Raw genomic sequence first — 19,872 nt, 5'->3', positions numbered from 1 at the left:
CAAAACCATGGGGATTGGATATATTCTTTTCTCCCAATATTTCTCCCTTCTTCCTAAGCTTTGTTGGTCCTAGTGCTTGCCATATTCTACCCCTCAGATGTCATTTGGATACGTGTCCATTGCTAAAACAAGCCAACATACACTTCCTTCAGGAAGACAGGCATTGTCCTCATAGAGCATCAAGGAAAACCAAGTCTGTCTTGATAACCTACACAGCCCCTTCCAAAACAAAGATGCAGCCTGCCTTGCTGGCTATCTCAGGAGCCTTGGCATGTGACCAGTGTCCTCATTCTGCCTCCAGTGTGCCATACACCATCAGACTTCCTTCCATCCTTTGCACCTGTCATCGTTCCTGCCTTGGGTACCGTCTCCTTCCCTGACCCTTTAGCAACCTTGTGAAACGAAACCTTGCACTGTTGCCTGAGCTTGGAGACAAATTAAATTACTTATTTTCAGTGTTTTCACAGCGTTTACATGTACAAAGATCTGAATCCCTTTGAAGGCACTTGGTATCATGGTCTCTTCTGCTAGACATGTGATGTGTCCAAATCTTTGTGATGTCAAACTTTGTTTTATCAAAATATTGTTAACTGGGAATGAAAGGTGCCAGTTGGCAGTGTTCAATCCTCAAGAAATTCTCCCCAGGTCCTAAGAAGCTGAGTATTTTAATTTTAACAAGAAAAGAATAATTCTCAATGTATTTTGAGTCCCTAAGGGTATTCTTGTAAGAGTCAAGGTATTGAGATAGGTTATGCTGCTCCTGATATCACTTTATGCACTCCCCATAGGTGCAATTCTCTGAAACCTCCAGGAATACGGTAATGGGGGTCTTTTTGGACTCATTCTAGAATTAGCCAGATCTGTATGGGTAGCTCATGGTGCCACCAGGAGACCATATGAAATCCTTAATTAAGAATATTTGCTTTGAGAACCCAGCACTGTGGCACTGTGGGTTAAACCACCATCTGCAGTGCTGGCATCCCTTATGGGCACCTATTCATGTTCTGGCTGCTCTGCTTCTGACTCAGCTCCCTGCTGATGTGCCTGGGGGAGAAAAGTGGAAAATGGCCCAACTCCTTGGGCACCTGCACCCACTTGGGAGACCTGGAAGAAGCTCCTGGCTCCTGGCTTTCGCCTGGCCCAGCCCAGGCCATTGTGGCTATTTGGGGACTGAACCAGCAGGTGCAAGATTTCTCTCTCTCTCACTCTCTCTCTCCCCCTCTACCTCTGACTTGAAAAATAAAAAGAATATTTGCTTCAAGCTCATCTTGAATAAATCAGCATCTCTGAAATAGGCGTGGGAGTCTAAAGGAAGGCATCTTGAAAATGCCACTTATTCAGGATCTGATGTTTGTCCTTTTCCCAGAATAAAATGGCAACATTTCACATTGAGGCTGCAGAGAGATCCAGGGGAAACAGAACTACTCTACTCTAATCCTATAGCGTTGGAATCCAAGGCAGTGCAGAGGCAGCTCAGATACCTTGGGGAAAACCACCTTCAGGGAAGGAATTTGATGGCTGCTCGCAGAAGACCTTCCCTGGGGAGTCCTAACTGCACGTCCAGAGGGTGCTGCCTGACTTCCATGGTTGTCTGCTGCAAAGCAACACACCCGAACTTTCCACTGTATTAGCACCATCGGTGGTGTGACGAGTTTCGATGGGGGATCCTATCGTCCATTACTGTCTGACCAGGAGGAACCAGGAGGCACCAGGGGGCAGATGGCAACTTTTTCAAAACACTTAGAAAACATGAAGACCCCTCTCCTGCAAACCAGAAATAAAACGCCATTAATTAAACCAATAGACTTTCCTTAAGTAGCATTTTGCTGTCTTCCCCCCTTGGTTGAACAGACAGATGATGTTTCAAGTGATCTTTCGTGTAATGTCAGCCCTGCTCTAGCTCTGCTGACAAATGCCGCCCCTCCATTGTCGGCAACTGCTTCTAGAAAAAAAAAAAAACTCACCAGGTAGGACTACCTGAGTTGCCTCATCTGCATGCTGTGTAAATTTCACGAGTCAATTTCAGCTAAAATCTCCCATTTCCCTGCCATTCTCCAGGGTGCTCTGAGCAGTGCTCCAATTTGGCAGTGGAATTTAATTTCCTGACTTTTTCAAAGTTCTATTGAATTCAGATGCAGTCTTATGACCAGACCAAAAATGCATTTTTACCTCCTTCTGGAACTGGACAAGAAGGGGAAGGTTGTTTGGAGAGCAGTTGGGGAGGGCACGTGGGCCCCACCGTCTGCCTCAGTAGTAAGGAACTAGAGACCGTAGCTATGCTCAGGAAACAATGTCCATCTATTCAGAGTTGGCCGGGGGTTCTCCACCTGCCAAACTCAGCAGGATGTAGCCTGAATAGGAGCTGATGAGGCACAGGTCTCTCCAGTTTGGAGGTGGGGCGTGTTGTGCCAAGAGAGCATGGTGCCCTCTGGGTGATGAGCCTGGAGAGACAGAAATCTTGGCTTTCAAAGTAAGGATTAGATCACATCATGCCCTTTGATACTTTGCCTTTCAGATTTGCTTTTGTTCCAGTTCAGGGCGGGGGAGGTCGATGGGGCGTAGGCATCTAGAAATTAAAAGTTATTGTTCCTGTTCTCTTAATCATAATAATGAGTTTGGCTTGACAAGGTCAATTAATTATTCAACACAATTGCATAGATCAGGCAGGTAAGAGGAGAGGTTTAGGCATAGGGAGACAATGAAAGGTAAATGAATGCCTGGTGTGGCCAAAGCTCCATTGTTTGCAAGTCACCTGCCTTGTCTTCCCAGTCCCATCCCATTCTCCCTGGAATTCCACTAGCAGGGAGCGGATGGCAATGTCATCACCTCTTTTCCTCATTCCTGTCCCATTCTATAGACATCCGAGTCCTCCCCCCTTTACCTGAGCTTTAGAGCTGTTTGACTCCAAAGGCAGGTAATTAACTATCAAACAATAGCAGGGATTTTCAGATTAATTCTGCCCAGGGAGAGGTAGGAAAACTCATTTTCAGCAAACAAAAGGGAGGGGGTGATTAGATGCTCTAACGACAAAAGGGAGACCTAGATATGGCCCGGAAAACTGATAAAGAGGCCAAAGGCTTTGTTAGGAGTCCTACACGAATATCCCTGTTGTTACAAGCATAGCATTCCACTGTTCTCTATCGTGCACATTTGCGTGTCTCTAACTGAGATTGTAGTCCCATGGGCATCCCAGTGAAGGCCGAGAAGGCAGTTTTCCATGCTTGGATCAAGTCTGTCTCGTTGCAAGTTTCTCCATGGAACCCTACAGGAGCTTTGAGAAATACAAACGGGGCTTCTTACCAAGCTGTCCTTAATCAGCCAACAACTCAGTAGCTCTGAGCATTTTATTTTCTCTGTGTTTTCCAAGACGTGGTGTCTTTCAAGGAACAGTGGAGACAGGGCTATGCTATGCTCAGCTTCAACAGATGAGACACCTGGTTGTGCAGCAGCGTCAGGAGGGCGAAAGGGCTAAACTGTTCACCTAGACTCCAGAAGTAGTCGCTTATGTATTATACTCACAAAGCAGAAAGCCCTCTAGTCAAAGAGATGGATATCATTACGCCCACATTTCAGTAACCCTTGGATGAATCATCCTCATGCTGGCCTAGTAGGCAATGTCCTGGCTGCCTGGCTGTGCATGTAAATCCATAGCATTTCCTTCTGACTGTGCAGGTTTGAGATGAAGTTTTTTTTTTAAGGCTTCTCAAAATCAGTAAGTTCCTATGTCTGAACTCATTCACTACTGCCGAGCCTGTTTTTCCATGCAATAATTTAACACATCACTATCAACTTCCCATAGATCTCCAAGGTAGAATTCTCACCGACCTAGTGGTTCCATCTCCCCTCCTCACACGTTTAACGCATTCCCAAACTCTGCCTCTTCTCCCTCCAATACACCCTTGCACAGTAGACTTTTTTCCTCTGTCCTAGTTGATAAAGGAGCTTCGGTCCTCCACTTTCTTCAACAATTCTCTCATTTTTAAAAACCCACCATCTTTCGTCATTTCTATCCTCTCTTTAAAATGCCACATTCAGAGAGGGTGTTTGGCACAGCAGTTGGACAGTTGTCTGGGATGCCTGCATCCTATAACACAGTGCCTGGGCTTGGGTGCCCGTTCCACTCCCAATCCAGCTTCCTGCTAATGTACCGTGGGAGGCAGCAAGTGATGGCTCAAGTAACTGGGTTCCTGCCACCCACGTGGGAGACCTGGATTGAGTTCTGGGCTCCTGCCTTTAGTCTGGCTCAGCCCCAGTTGCTGTGGGCACTTGGGGAGTGAACTAGCAGAAGGAAGATCGATCTCACTTTTGCCCTTTCTCACTCTTGCTCTGCTTTTCAAAAAAAAAAAAAATGTTTAAGAATACCTTATTCTCCTAATTCTCTTTCTATACTACTCCTGATCCTGCAAGTCATGGAAAAATGCTCTAACACCTGCTGATCCACAATAAAACTTCTAGCATTGTCCAGTAGAAATTTCAGTGAGGAAAGTTCTTATGCATGTTCTATATCTGCATCATTCAACACAGTAGCCGCTGAGTGCATGTGGCTATTGAACCACTTGAAGTGTGTCTAATGTGACCGGAGAACTTTTCATTTTATTGGGTTTTACCTGGTTTAAGGTTAATTTTAAGTAGCCACTATGGATGCCTAGGAACTATTTAGATCTGTGATTATTTCCTCCTTCCTGCTTCCGCCCTGTCTTCCACCTACCTCCCAAGCTGGCTCCAGCATCACCTTCTAATCCCCAAGGAGGATCCATGTTTTTAGCTTGGCCCCCTGTGATTTTGTGGACTCTCTCTCCAGTCTCAAGCCTGCTCCTTCCCTGCTGCTGACCTAGGGCAGTGAGGATTGGAAGCATCATCATCATCTTTCACAGGCTGGCCCCATAGCCCTACCCAGCAAGCTGAGAAGGCTCCAGTTCCTTCTTGGACCCATGTGCCTTGACCTGTCCCCTTGCTCTGGCTTGTGCTTTCCATGGATTTACCTAAGAGCTGCTCCTCGACCCCTGCATTGCTCATTAGAAGGAGACTCCTCCCCAGCCCAGGCCCCATGCTCATTGCAAGCTCTCCACCAGTCCTGGGAGACCTTAAGAAATCACCCTCACTGTCCTCACCTAAGAATGGTTTAGGGGAAATCAGGCAAGCACAGAGCTATCTGCCAAAAAGCACAAGAAATAAACAAAACAAGCCAAGGACGAGAGCGGTCCCACAGCAACAGGTAGGCAAGGAGAGGCAAACTCGCTAGGAGGAAGTGGAACCGAGTATTCTCCCTGTGCCCTTGCCACAGCTTTATCAGCAGACTTTAAAGGCATCACAGAGAACAAAGTACAAAACTAGATCTTGCTGCCTGAAAAAGAATCCCTGAGGGTTGGCAGGGCTGGAGGTAGTACTTGTAGCTGGAGCTCTGGACAATGGGATGCAATTCAGCCCAGCCCTCACTCTGGTCCTTGAGTCAAAGAATAGATCTGTACTTAGCAGCCCTGGGACTTCTGGCTCCCATGTAAAGGGATCAGTCTGATTTTTGCATGGGCTAAGTGCTATTAGATGCACAATCAGAGAACATGAGGGTACAGGAGCCATGATTCAGGTGTTTTCAGCAGTGTTTGGAGTCAAAACTCAGCCAATGTTCAAAAAGTCCATGTAGGGGTTGGCACTGTGGCATAGCGGATAAGGCCGCCACCTCATATGGGCACCGGTTTGGAGACCTGGCTGCTCCACTTCTGATCCATCATTCTGCTGTGGCCTGGGAAAGCTGTGGAAGATGGCCCAGGTCCTTGGGCCCCTGCACCCACATGGAAAACCTGGAGGAAACTCCTGGCTCCTGGCTTTGGATCGGTCCAGCTCCAGCTGTTGTGGCCAGTAGGGTAATAAGCCAGCAGATGGAAGACCTCTTTCTCTTTCTCTGCCTCTCCTTCCCTCTCTGTGTCGCTCTTTCAAATAAATAAATAAATTCTTTTAAAAAGTCCATGTAAAATGCTCCTGTGCTCCTGTGTGTGTGTATGTGTATATATATATATGTGTGTGTGTGTGTGTGTGTGTGTGTGTATCTTTCTTTCTTTCTTTCTTTCTTTCTTTCTTTCTTTCTATCTATCTATCTATCTATCTATATTCCACTGTGTGGAATTCAACTATCTTTGGCACCAAAATTAATTTATTTTTAATCATATTTTTCCAAGAACTTTTTGAACTGTCTTCACAAACTCCCAGAGGTGAAATGCTTGGGAATTATCTGGCTGAGTGTTACACAACTCTGTTTGTTCGTACACAAGGGTGTGACCTGACTCTTCAGCAGAGTTTGTTCATTCAACTTCGTGCGCCAGGTGTCAGCCAGGGTGGCAGTCATAGAGCTATTTTTGAGTGGGTATTTACTGTATGAGTCTGTGGAGGCATGGGTGTATGCATGCAGAAAGGGGGGAGGCACTGGTTCTTGGGTAGAGGCAAGGACAGAATCATGGCTTCCTGTGAGAACTGTAGATACTAAAACCAGAGGGATAGGTAGATGGTTGATGATGATAGGTAGGTAGATAGATGATTAGATAGATAGATAGATAGATAGATAGATAGATAAAATGGATAGGGAGAATTCAGCACAAAGAATTAGGGGTAGATAGTAAGGACAAAGATAATGTTCCCGTTGCCTAAACACCTTGCATGGTACTGGGCAAATGCACTGCCTTCTTCCTGTGTGGGCCTATTTATAAAAGAAGCTGACTATATACACATAAATCCACATACTCATAGGCAGATGACTCCAGATCTTTTTTCTTGCTAGTATTTTTTAATGGTCATAACATCACTTTGAATACTGATTATGCCTCACTTTCACGCCATCAATGTTCTACTCAGGGTTGAACAGCAGCTTCAGATCTAGGCAGTCCGCTTCTGCTAGGTGAATTAGAGTTTATGTTCAGGATAATAAATGGTCCAAGATAAATATGAGTGCATTTCTTTGTGTAATCCTGGGATGGTGCTATATCCTCTTTCCAAGACAGAAACAGAGGAGACTGGTTCTATTTAGTTTGTCTGATTGCTTTGAAGAGTGGGACAGGTTGGTTCTGAAAAAAACATGGTCCTCTATTCATTAAAGTGTCGATAATACTCAGTCCAGGCATATCGACAGCGGATTAGCTTGGGCTGAGTCTGTGTACAAGACCAATGCCTTCTTTAACCCAGCTTGTTTCCAGATCAATACACCCATCAGCATTCGAAAATTAGCCCAAGATGAGATTCCAATACTTGAGAGTCTGTGTCATGCTAAGAGGGCATCTAGCCAAGTCTCAGATGTAAACACCTCACTGGGGATTAGATGTTTTCCATTAACGTGGATGTGAGTGAAGATGGATGGGGGACCCTACCCCCTCACCTGCTTCCACCACTCCACCCCCACAGACATGCAACCTTCTCTCTTGGAGCCCATTTGAGACCTCTGCACTGTAATTCCAGCCTATTTGCTTCAATAAGCATCTCTTAAAGGGGTACTTTGTATGAGGCACTCCACTAGGGGCATAGAGGAGTATGTGTGGGGGGTGTGGGGGGTGTGTGCGTGTGTGTGTGTGTGTGTGTGTGTGTTTTGTAGCTTAAGGGAAAAAACAAAAAATACAATCCTTGCTTTCAAGGAAGCTCCAGTATTTTTCACAATTCCTCCATTTCCAGGTTCCATAAAGGCCCTGCTTCCTAAAGCAAATGTCTGAAATCGTTCAGATGTCTAGTCTTTCATTGTCATCGCTAGACTTTCTGCTAGACTGAGTGTATGGGGGTAGGGAGCAGAGTGGGGTGTGAGGAGTGAAGAATGGCCTCAAAGCACCACCTGCTTTAGACTGTAGATGGTGCCACTGGAGAAGGTGCCAAACTTTTTTGTTCACATATCTATAATTAAAAAAGCACTTCATGTTAAACATGCACACATGTGAAGCAAAAATCTCACATAGAAATACCTCCTGTGCTATTTGTAATACACCCTGATACATTCCATGCAATTCCATTTCCTTTAAAAACGCTGTTTGCACCCCGCAGTTTGAAAAATATTCATTTATGGAAGCAATAAAAGGAAAAAAGCCATCATAACTCCCTTCAGGGAAGAAAAAGTTGCAAAATATAATAAAAGCTTGATAGGACAACACTTGGCTATAGGGGGCAGGGCTCCCACATCCCACTCTGCCCACAGCCAGGCCTGGCATTCCCCCGTCTGGAAGATCCTCATCTCACTCCCACGCAGCACCTTGCTCTTCCCAGTGTGATCCACGGTTCCACGGCCTCCCCACCACCTCTCTAACCTGTCACTCCTGGGAGCTTACTCCCTTTTCTGGGAATGCTGAAGACAGCTCAGTTGAAGGAGACCCTGGGAGAGTTGTTTAATGCCATGGACCTGTCACTCAGCTGGATGAGGGAACCTGGAATCAGGTCAGGGAAGAAACTCCAAGAGAGGAGCTCTTCTCTCCCACCCAGGGTTTAGGCTCTGGGATAATTCTTGTTTAAAATGAGGATTTTATTTGGTCCATTGCAAAAAAGGTTTTCAAAAGTTAAAAAAATGAAATGGGTTGGGTGTTGTTGTACCGCAGATTGAGCTGCTGTTTATGGTGCCTGCATCCTGTATCAGAGGGCAGGTTTGAGTCCTGGCTGCTCCACTTCTGAACCAGCTCCCTGCTAATACACCTGAGAAGCAGCAGAATATGGTCCATGCATTTCATTCCCTGCCAGCCATGAGGGAGAACAGGATGGAGTTCCTGGCTCCTGGCTTCGGCAATTAACATCTGGAAAGTGAACCAACAGATGGAAAAATCTCTCTTTTTCTCTCTCTTGCTCTCTCTCTCAAAAAAAAAAAAAAAAAAAAAAAAAAAAAAAAAAAAAAAAACCTCTTTTAAAATAATGAAGGTATTTCCAAAAAAGAAAAAAAAAAAAAAAACACAATAGTTAACCCTAAACAGCACTTCTGTCTTCCACTTCTCATGTTAAATGCATGGAAAATTCAACAGTCATCCAAATCCTTACATTGACCTCATTTCACAGCAAGAGAACACTGAGACCCAGTGATAACTTAACCAGGGTCCCAGAGACAGAGAGCAGCCATTCTCACTGTGCGCTCCTCCTCACTGAGCAGGAATCCATCCACAGGATGAAGGATTATCTGCCTGCCCCAGGGCCAATTCTTCCTGGGAAAAGGACATAATCATGCCCAGATTGAGACACAGAGAGCAGAACCAGGAGAAATGCGGACAAACAAAACAGCCACCTCCGAAGCTGAGACTGGGGGTGCAGAAGAGGGAGAGGAGAGTTACGGTGCAATCAAATCCCAGTCATTAGATTGAAAATATGGTATCAAACTTTCCAGGCTGGGAGCTGGGAGGAGGCACAAGCCTGCTGGAAACAATGGCCATGACAGACAGATCTGCAGTAATGCCCGGGGCACCCTGGCAGACTCTGCTTTCCTGGAGGACCAGCACTGGGCATGGTATACGCAGCACCAGAAGAAGATGAAAATGCTGGTGTCGGGAGTGATTCAGAAGGCCAAAAAACACATGCCCAGCATTCACTTCTTCCAGCACAGGCAACAACCAGAACAAAGAGCTGCACTTGGAGAGAAGTGCCTGGGTCAGAACATCAGATCTCAGAGGGGGTCCTGGGAATACTGCAGGACCTGGAGACCAGGAATGGCAGCACAGACAGGAATAAAACCGACCTGAAACCCCTGCCCCGTAGCCAGAGGGAATATTCCTTGCAGGGAGAGGCCAACAGAAGAGCCTTGGCAGGGCCCATCTGCACAAATGCCTCATGTGAACAGAGAGGGGTCCACAGTCATTTCAGGCTATGGTCCCATTAAGAGGAGCTGCCTGATGCACTGATGGTAGCTATGCTTGAGAAGGACTCACTTTGCCTCCCCTTTCTCTCTCCCCCACACCAAGAGCATGGGCTTTGGCAATGAGTCACCTTGAGGAAAAAGCCACTGTCAGAGTAATGTCCTAGGGGACATACAGGGATATCCCCATCCCTGGGGCCCTACAGAACTGCATTCTGCACTAGAGTAAAGGACAAAGCCCACTGGACCCAGCAGAGCAACTGGGACATCAGCACACTTCACTACAAGGGACAGGGTGTACAGAACTGCAGGGGGATTCTGCGTCCAGAGCCCTAGAAGTAGGGGTGCCTGATCCTTTATACTTGTGACCTCATTACCTCCCCACTACCCAGGCTGTGCACACTGGGGCTACAAACCAGGGTTCCCAGCACTGGCACTCAAGACAATGTGTGTACCCTGCCCACTCCTAGCACCAGTGCTGCTCCCATGACTCCAGCCCCTCACTAGGGTGTAGACTGAGGGACTGCATGCCACCCAGTATTGGAAAGGAGCAAGCTCATTGGGTCCCAAGAGTACCCCAGAACCCCACGCCACCATGGCATCAATCATATCAAAACAAGGTCTAGGGAGACCACACTACAGCACAATATAGCATCCAATCAAAGCCAAGAAAGTCTACCAAACTGACAGCTTCAGAAGAAGTCTTTTGCTATGAAAGCCATCTTTTAAAAGCAGTGGAGCCAACTGGCCCACCAGATGAGTAGATAACTATGTAGGGGCAGAAGGTGTACAAAAAAAGCAAGGCAATGGGATGGTCCCCAAGGAACAAAATATTGTTTTGGTAAGACTCCAACAAGACAGATATTGAGAAAATGCTTGATAAAGAATTCAAAAGACTAATTGTAAGGATACTCAAAGAGACACAAGATAACAGATGGACAGTTGAATGAAGTCAGAAAAATAATACATGACATAAATGTGAAGTTCAGCCAAGTGATAAAGATACTGAAGAAGAACCAGATATAAATCTTGGAAATGGAGAAATCAATGAGTCAAATGGAAAATGCAATAGAAAGTCTCAATAATATACTAGAGTAAGCAGAACTGAAAGAGTATCTGAACTTGGAGACAGATATTTTGAAAGATCTCAATCAGACCAAAAAAAAAAAAAAAAAAAAAAAAAAGAAAGAAAGAAAAAAAAGAGTTAAGATAGCACCTGAGATCTCTTGGATATTTTTAGGTGAAGAAAATTGAAATTTTGGGAATTCATGAAGAAGAGAAGAGGCATAGACATCCCATTCAATGGAATAATAGCTGAGAACCTCCCCAGTCTGGGCAAAGATGTGGACAGTCAAGTACAGGAGCCAACAGGACACCAAGCAGGCCAGAAAAGATCCTCCATATACAGCCAGGCTATCAGAAGTCCAACTCAGAAAATTCTAAAATCTGCAAGAGAAAAGTACCACGGGACTCTTTAGAGAACCCTCATTTAACTAATAGCAGATTTTACACCAGAAGTCTTACATGTCAAAAGATGAAATGATATAATCCAAGTTCTTAAAGAAGAAAGAAAAACTGCCAGCCAAGAACCCTATAAGTAGCAAAGCTACCCTTAATAAATACTTTCCAAGACAAGCAAAAACCAAGGAAATTCCTCAGCACCTTCTGCCTTATAAAACATGTTTAATCTTAACGCAGAAGCAAAGAAAGATAACTACCATTATGAAAGCATGTGAAACAATGAAGCCCACTAGATAGAGAAAGATTTCAAGTGACCAGGATAAAAGACTACTTATCAATAATAATACCGAATGTAAAGTGGATTAAATATTCCCAATTAAACAATATAAAATGGCTGAATGGATTAAAAAAATCATGTACTGCTCACTTCCCCAGTCAGACACATATAACCTGAAAATGAAGGCATGGAAAAAGATACACCGTGCCAAAAGTGAGCAAAGTAGCTATTCTAATATCAGACAAAATACAAAAAAAGAACACAAAAACGATAAAAAGAGGTAAAGGCCACTAAATTATGATCAAGGGATCATCTCAACAAGAGGACATAATGGCACTCACTGAAATAATGTATCATATCTATCAGTTGGAGAATATATTATAGAAATTTAATACCATATATCAGAAACAAATATTTTATAGTGCTCAGAAAATATAATGATGCTCTTAACTCTGTATTTTTTTCTTTAAAATGATTATAACTTTGCTTTTAAACTTTCTCATGAAATTGTTGGGAAATTGCATACTTAATAAAGTACATTAGCCCCAAATAAAAGATAATGATTGTAATGCACACACAACTAACGCTGGAACACTCAATTTTGATCTCAAGAGAGAGATAGTCCGCAATACAATAGTAGTGGGGAACTTCAATATCCGTGTTCACAGATCATCCAGACAAAATGCCAATGAAGAAACATCAGGTAAAATGGGCTCTAATGGACTCGACAGATATGTACAGACTATTTCCCCACACAGCTGCTGAATGCATACCCTTTCATCAGTATATTGTGCATTTTCTAGTATGTATCATAAATTAGGCTAAAACAAGTCTCAACAGATGCAAAAACACTGAAGTCATATACCGTATTTCCTCCAATGACAATGGAATAAAATCAGAAATCACAGAAATACTGGGAGTAACAAAAATACATGAAGACAAGCATCATACTTCTCAATGAACAACGGGTCACCGAAGAATTAATGGGGGAAATTTTTTAAAGTCCTTGAAACAAACGAAAATGAGAACTCAGCACACCAAAACTTACAGGATATAATAAGAGCAGAACTACTAACAAGAAAGTTGATGGCAGTACACATTGACATAAATAAATCAAAGACCTCAAACGAACAACTTAATGAAGTAACTCCAGGAAACTGAAAAGCAAGAATAAACCAAACTCCAAATCAGTACATGGAAAGAAATAGAAAAATCAGAGCAGAAATAAATGAAATAAAGGCTATGCAAACAAAAATATTAATGAAACAAAGAGCTATTTTTAAGACAGACAAAAATCAGCAAACCTTTGGCTAGATTAAAGAACCAAAACAGAAAGAAAACTCAATTGAATAAAATCAGATATGAAAAACAATGTGTTACAACTGATACCACAGAAAAACAGAAGATTATTTGAACTATTGTAAGCAAGTATATAACAACAAGTTGGAAAACCTGGAAGAAATGGAAAATTTTCTGGAATATATAACCTACTAAAGTTGAGCCTTGAAGGCAAAAAGAAACCTGAACAAACCAAAAATGAGTAACGAGACTGATTTAGTAACAAAAAGTATCTCGGGGCAGTGCTGTGGTGTAGTAGTCTAAGCCTCCACCTGTGGCTGGGGCATCCCATATGGGCACCAGTTCTAATCCCAGATGCTCCTCTTCTGATCCAGCTTTCTGCTATGCCCTGGGAAAGCAGTGGAAGATGGCCCAAGTCCTTGGGCCCCTGTACCCATATGGGAGGTCCAGAAGAAGCTCCTGGCTCCTGACTTCAGACAGGCACATCTTGGGCTGTTGCAGCCATTTGGAGAGTGAACCAGTGGAGGGAAGACCTCTCTCTCTGTCTCTCCCTCTCTCTGACTGTAACTCTACATCTCAAATAACTAAATAAAATCTCAAAAAAAAAAATGCATCCAACAATTGAAGTTGACTTCAATGCTGAGCTCTATCAAACTTTTTTTTAGAAGATTTATTGCTTTATTTGAAAGAGTGACAGAGGAAGAGACAGAGAGAAAGAGATCTTCCATCTGCTAATTCACTCCCCAAAGGGCTGTAATAGCCAGGACTTGTTTATGTTGAAGCTAGAAGCCTTGAACTCCATCCGTGTCTCCCATGTGGATGCAGGGGTCCAGGGACTTGGGCCATTCTCTGCTGCTTTCCGAGGCACATTAGCAGGAAGCTGGATCCAAAGTGGAGCAGTCGGGACTTCAGCTGGCATTCCAATAGTGGACATTGGGATTTCAAATGGTGATTTAACCTATTGCACCACAATGCCAGCACCTTATAATCCACTTTTAAGGAATATATAACACAAATTATTCCAACACTATTCCAAAAAATTAAGAGAGGAAACCCTATCAAAGTAATCACATGAGGCAGTATTACCATAAGACCAAACTAAAGGCATAACAAAGAAGAGTAAACATAAGCATAAAGATTATTAAAAAAATAGAATCCAACATCACGTCAAAAAGATCACCCATCATGATCAAGTGGATTTTATCCCAAAGACACATAGACAGATCTACACATATAAATCAATAAATGTAATACATCACACCACCAGTGGAATCAAAGATAAAAATTACATAACCAGCTTAATATGTGCAGAGAAAGCATTTGACAAAACTTGACATTAATTCATTATTAAAACTCTAAGCATATTAGGCATAGCAGGTTCATACCTCACCACAATAAAGTGGTGAAGTGGTGATAAACACACAGCCCATCTCATATTGAATGAGGAAAGGCTTAAAGTATTTCCTTTAAGATATGAAACTAGACAAGTATGTCAATTCTCATCACTCTTATCCAACACTGTATTGAATGTCTTAGGCAATTAAGAAAGAAAAATTGGAGCTGGTGCTGTGGTGCAGCGGGTTAAGCTGCTGCCTGCGATGCCAGCGTCCCTTGTTGGTACCCCTTTAAGTCCCAGGTGCTCCCTTTCCAATCCTGCTCTCTGCTAATGCTTGTGGAAGGCAGTGAAAGATGACCCAAGTCCTTGGGCCCCTACAACCACAGGGGACCTGGGTGAAGCTCCTGGCTCCTGGCGTCTGCCTGGCCCAGTCCCAGCCACTGTGGCCATTTGGAGAGTGAACCAGCAGATGGAAGATGTGTGTGTGTGTGTGTGTGTGTGTGTGTGTGTCTCCTTCTCTCTGTAACCGCCTTTCAAATAAATAAATCTTTAAAGAAGGCAAGAAAAGTTATACAGATAGGAATAGAGAAAGATAAATTATCACTGTTTGCGGATGACATGATTCTATATATAGACATCCCTAAAGACTCAGAAAGATAGTGGGGATGCTAATTGCCTGATGTGATCACTCTATGCTGTGTGCATGTATTGAAATGTTGCTCAATGTCCCATAGAGGTGTACAAGTATTACCTGTCAATCCAAATTTTTGAAAAATAAAGAAAACAACAACAACAAAATGCTAATGTTAAAAGAAAGCAAGTTTTAGAATAGATGGAACATTTAAAATACCAGGAACTTAAAACAATACCAAGGGAAAACAACAATTAGAATATAATTACCTGAGAAAGTACATTATTGGAACAAAGATAAAAAAAAAAAAAAAACACTATGCTCTTATTATGGAAATGTACTGAAAAATTCTGGTTCTACAGCAAAATGACAACCAGAAAGGGGATCTGGCCAGAATAAATGATAGATTTCTTCTCTGTTGAGGACCACAGAAAACGTCCTGAATTCAGGTTTTCATGCCCACCTCCCAACCAAGCCCCACCCACCTTGCACGATGAGGTGGACCCTCGAGGTCTTTGGGTGGTTGTCTGTCTGCACAGAGCAGGTGTAGGGGCCTTCGTCATACACGTCCACGTTCTGGATCTCGATGCTGTACTGGGTCTGGGTGTTGCTCAGTAGAACCACACGAGGGTCCAGGCACCACTTGTCATTCCCAGCATAGAGGATGGTGCTGCGGTTCAGCCAGGCCACCCGGGTGACCCGGTTGTCAATTGTGCACCTGAGGAGAAGACCAGACAGAGAAGTCAAAGGGGGAGAGAGAAAACAGCAGGCGTCAGAGCGGAGTCTTCACGGCAAGGCTGAGATAAGTGGCCGTGCCTGGTCTCTCCCCCTTAGCCTCAGGAGACACCCATTTCCTCGGCTGATTTGCCACAGGTGGAACTTTCCGGAAGTCAGCAGCACAGACCTGATGGGCTCACAGCCTCAGAGTACGGGCTGTCCCAGACATCTGTGTGCAGGCACCTGGGCACAGAGCCACTTCAGGTAACTTTACAGTTAGAACCTGGAGACTCTGTGCCGGAGTTCTTCCAGCATTGCTGGCTCTCGCTTTGCTCGAAGAGTTCCATGATGTGGTGATGATAACCACTCACATCACTGTCTAGGTGATTTGGCTGTACTAAGTGGTTCGATACTTACAACAACCCTATGAAGAATTGGAGAAAGAAGAAAACAGAGAAACTAAACAATTGTTCAAGTCACACAGTTAATAAGTACTGGAGCAGAGACTCAGCTTTTAACTAATAAACATCATTCCTCTCATCTCCAAATAACAAATCCCAACAGAAGCCTCCTAAAGTCAGGACTAAATATGGATCACCACAACTGCTGTTCATCTTCACTGTAATTCGGGGCAGAAATATTCAATTACTATGAGACTAAAGGCATTTTCCAAAACCCCAAAACTGTTTGCACATACAAAAATAGATTTCCTTTCTTTCAGTTTTGCATCTGGAGTCCTCAGATTGTGGAAGTTTCTTTTTCTTTCCCACACTTTGAAATTGCACAGTGACTCTCACCAAGGACTCATTGTATCTGTCTGTACTCATTTCCCTCTCTAGTTACACCACGTATGTTCTATGGCCTTAGGCTAAATTCACAAACACAGTGCCCTGATCTTAACTACAATGATGGAAATAGCAGTGTTAGCATGGTCGATATAATGATGCCTCACATTTACACCTGCTTCTGCAGTGTACAAAGCATTTTACATTCACACTGTCTCATATGATTCCTGCAACAGTTCTTGGAATAGTCGCTCTTCCCCATTTTCTACCTTAATGGCCAGAGCTCTAAGGTTCTCAGTGGTCTGGGGAGTTGTCCAAGAGAGTTGTTAAGACAGTGAGTCAGACTCCTCAGTCCTGTGTGGACCTCAGAATGTACGAATGTGCATTTCTCATCAGTGATGATGATTTCTATTGAGTTCTCAAGATGGTTTGTGACCATCTAAAATTCTAAAAACTGCTGCTGAACACACCAGCTTCCCCAGGTGGTCCATCTGCAGACAGGAAACCCTGGGCAGTGCCTCCTTTCTGCTTGGCTTGTGTAAATATCAACCACCACCATGGGGTCACTCAGGCGCAGGTGGATACCTGCTGAGAGCACCTGTGGGGAATGGACCAATCCTTTGCTCTGGTGTCCTGCAAGCTCTGTGCTGCTAGTGCACCTTCGGGCAATGCCGGGTCTCTCTGGATTACTGTGATACACCACAGGGAAATGACAAGACACCTAACTAGAAACAGCTCAGGGGGTTGTTTTATGAAGGGAGCAAAAACCGTTTACATCAGAATTGCATGATAGCTTTGTTACAATGTCATGGTTCCTCATCTTGTCCTATGCACTCAGAATCTTTGGAAACCCAGAAACAGGAATTTATAACAGTACATCCATCAGGGCATAGCCACACTACAGCTGGAAGGTTACTACTCATAGAAGAGTATAGGCAAAAGCACCACATAACTTTGTAAGGCCTGGGGCAAAATGAAAATGCAGAGTCTTTGTTCAAGAATTAGTAAGAATTTCACGATGGTGAGAGCAGGGCATTAAACCAAGGGTAGGGTCCTGTGCGAACAAACATCAGGGCAGTCGAAACACTTTTGTGCTTATAAATCACCTCTGGCTCTCATTCAAATGCAGACTCCAGTAGGGTAGGTCTGGGGTGGGGTTTGACAATCTGCACTTTTAGTAAGCTCCCATGTGGTACAGTTGCTGAAGGCCCCTGGACCATTCCTTGAGTCCATCTGTCTAGAGGTGAATCCTGTGTGTATTGAGGTTTGAGAAGCACTGAGCTAGCATCTTACTAGGCAGGAGTGATCAGCAAGTTAGCAGCATGAGTATCACCCGGGATCTCCTGAGAAACGGAGGCTCTAAAGCCCATCTCAGAGGCACTGGATAGAATCTGTACTTTCATAAGCTCTCCAGGTGACATGAATGCACACGAAGTTCCCACTGGTCCACAGTGTACTCCAAGCTTTACGTGGGTTTCAAAGACAGCACCCAGAATATACTCTGAGAGTGTGAGTGAGAGGGGGAGAAGTATGGCCAACACAAGGGAGCACCATCACCGTACCTGCCCTTGTAGTCCTCAAGGCCTGATGGCACTCATCTAGGGCCAGCTCACCTGGAACATATCTGGAGCTGCATTGGCTTAAAAGTCTCTCCATACAAAGACAACACCCTCCGCAGCTTGCTTTGCTAAGAATATACTTAGGACACTGTTGACATTAGTAACCTTAGAAGCAGTCATGCTCTGACCTTCACTTTGGGTTTGTGCAGAAAACCAGGAAATACACGGTCGTGGATAAGGTTTCCTGAACATACATTACTCTATGGTAGGCGTGGTACAGTCCTGTTATTTGGACTGTTTGATCATGAACCTCTCAAAACCTTGATTGAGTTCACATACTACTGCCGAGATCATCTCAGGCTAAGACACATTATCTACACCGAGTAAGATCACACTGATAGTAAACCCAAGAGTCAGGATTCAACCCACTTCCTGTTTTGTTTTTCAAGTTAGACATCCTTTGTTGTGTGGGATCTCCCAGCAGAACATCCAAGTGCTTCTCAGATTCAGTGGGCGTCAGAATCGCCTAGAGGTCCCAAGAAAATGGGGATCCCTGGGGGTCTCCACCAGGTCTGGAGTTGGGGCTGACAGTGCTCGTTTCTGGGAAACCAAAAAGCTCCTAGAAAATGTATAATATGCGGGAAAGGGGAGGGTTGTGGGTGGGAGGGAAGGTATGGGGGGGAAGCCATTGTAATCCATTATTCGTACTTTGGAAACTTATATTCATTAAATAAAAAAAAAAATGAAGCAAAAAAAAAAAAAAAGAAAATGTATAATATGGAAATTCCATCTGTAGATTTAAAAAAATGGACCAGAATAAACTTATCCTTTAATTTCATTTTCCATTAACTTTTTGAAGTCTTCCTATATTCCCAAGTGATATGGAGGCTGCTGGTCTGGACACCACCGCCCTTTCTAAATAATTTTCACCTCTGATTTCTGGTGGAATGAGAGCAGCCAAGTGAATGAGCAGCAGGACATGATTCCAGTCTGAAATAGCTTCCCACTCCTGCCCAGGGAACAACTTTCTTGTAACCAATATGTTCTGGGAAGGCAGAAGCAGAGTCTGAGCAATTGTTTAACTCCAGCAGCTGAAATGTGCCTGGATTCCAGGTGAGTGGCATTGGCACAGGACACGCCGACCAGCAGACACTAAACTGCTTGAGTAATTGTTGATACCCACAACGGGGGCAGCTCACAATCTCAGGAATATCACAGACCTGTCCTGGGCGTCCTTGTGAGCGCCCTATTATGGAAAATTGACTGCAATGGAAGTCATCTCACCACACTCTTCCACGTTACAGAGCCAGAGAGGTTCATCTGCAGATACACTGACGCGCCGAACGCAGCCAATTTCCAGCACTGGGATGCAGCTCCCGTGATAGACTACGCTGGAAAGTTGGCGTAGCTTTCAGCAGTGGTTTTGGGTACATCCAAGGTCACACTCGGGTGTCCAAGCTGTCACTGCTGGACATCCGTCTTGCTGGGTCTCCATAGAATTAACGCTGGCTTCTGTGCAGATGGATCATAAGAGTAGTTCAACAGCCAACTCCTGTCACTGCCGCGTACCTGCCCCCATCTATCTGTCTCACTTACCCAGTCTGCACAGCAGCGTTGGGAGACATTTCTCCCAGAGAGAGAGAGAGAAAAAAAGGGAGGGACGGAGTAAGGAGGGAGGGAGGGAGGAAGGAAGGAGGGAGGGAGGAAAGGAAGGGAGGGAGGGAGGGAGGGAGGGAGGAAGGAAGGGAGGGAGGGAGGGAGGGAAGCAAAGCATAATTGTTCTCCCAGCCAGAGTGAATGCTTTGGTTGGGGAGAGAAGGTCGAGGTTTGGAGGTGGGAAACATGGTGAAGAGACTCCCTGTTTTCATCTTGAACATAATTCTTCAACACAATTACTCCTAAATCATACCATGGTATTTCACCTCCCTTTTGAAATTTTGAAGTCCACGAATACAGGTATCTTCAAAAAAGTTCATAGAAAATGTACACTATGAAAAAACTACACTTTCAAAAGTTT

At 44.2% G+C, this 19,872-nt stretch overlaps 1 protein-coding gene across 10 annotated transcripts in view; it reads right to left on the bottom strand.

Annotated features, from left to right (window-relative positions):
* Positions 1-19,872, bottom strand: part of NTM (neurotrimin) — a 1,092,588-nt gene that overhangs the window by 197,308 nt on the left and 875,408 nt on the right. For all 10 annotated transcript variants that reach the window (XM_008259092.5, XM_089314451.1, XM_089314446.1 and 7 more), the window contains one exon: positions 15,280-15,512. In XM_008259092.5, coding sequence (XP_008257314.1) covers positions 15,280-15,512 — 233 coding nt within the window. The remainder of the gene's footprint in view (positions 1-15,279; positions 15,513-19,872) is intronic.

This window comes from Oryctolagus cuniculus, chromosome 1 (genome assembly GCF_051225735.1).
Source record: "Oryctolagus cuniculus isolate XC-2025 breed Fujian yellow rabbit chromosome 1, ASM5122573v1, whole genome shotgun sequence".
Classification (NCBI taxonomy): domain Eukaryota; kingdom Metazoa; phylum Chordata; class Mammalia; order Lagomorpha; family Leporidae; genus Oryctolagus; species Oryctolagus cuniculus.
This window is presented reverse-complemented; position numbering and strand designations above follow the sequence as displayed.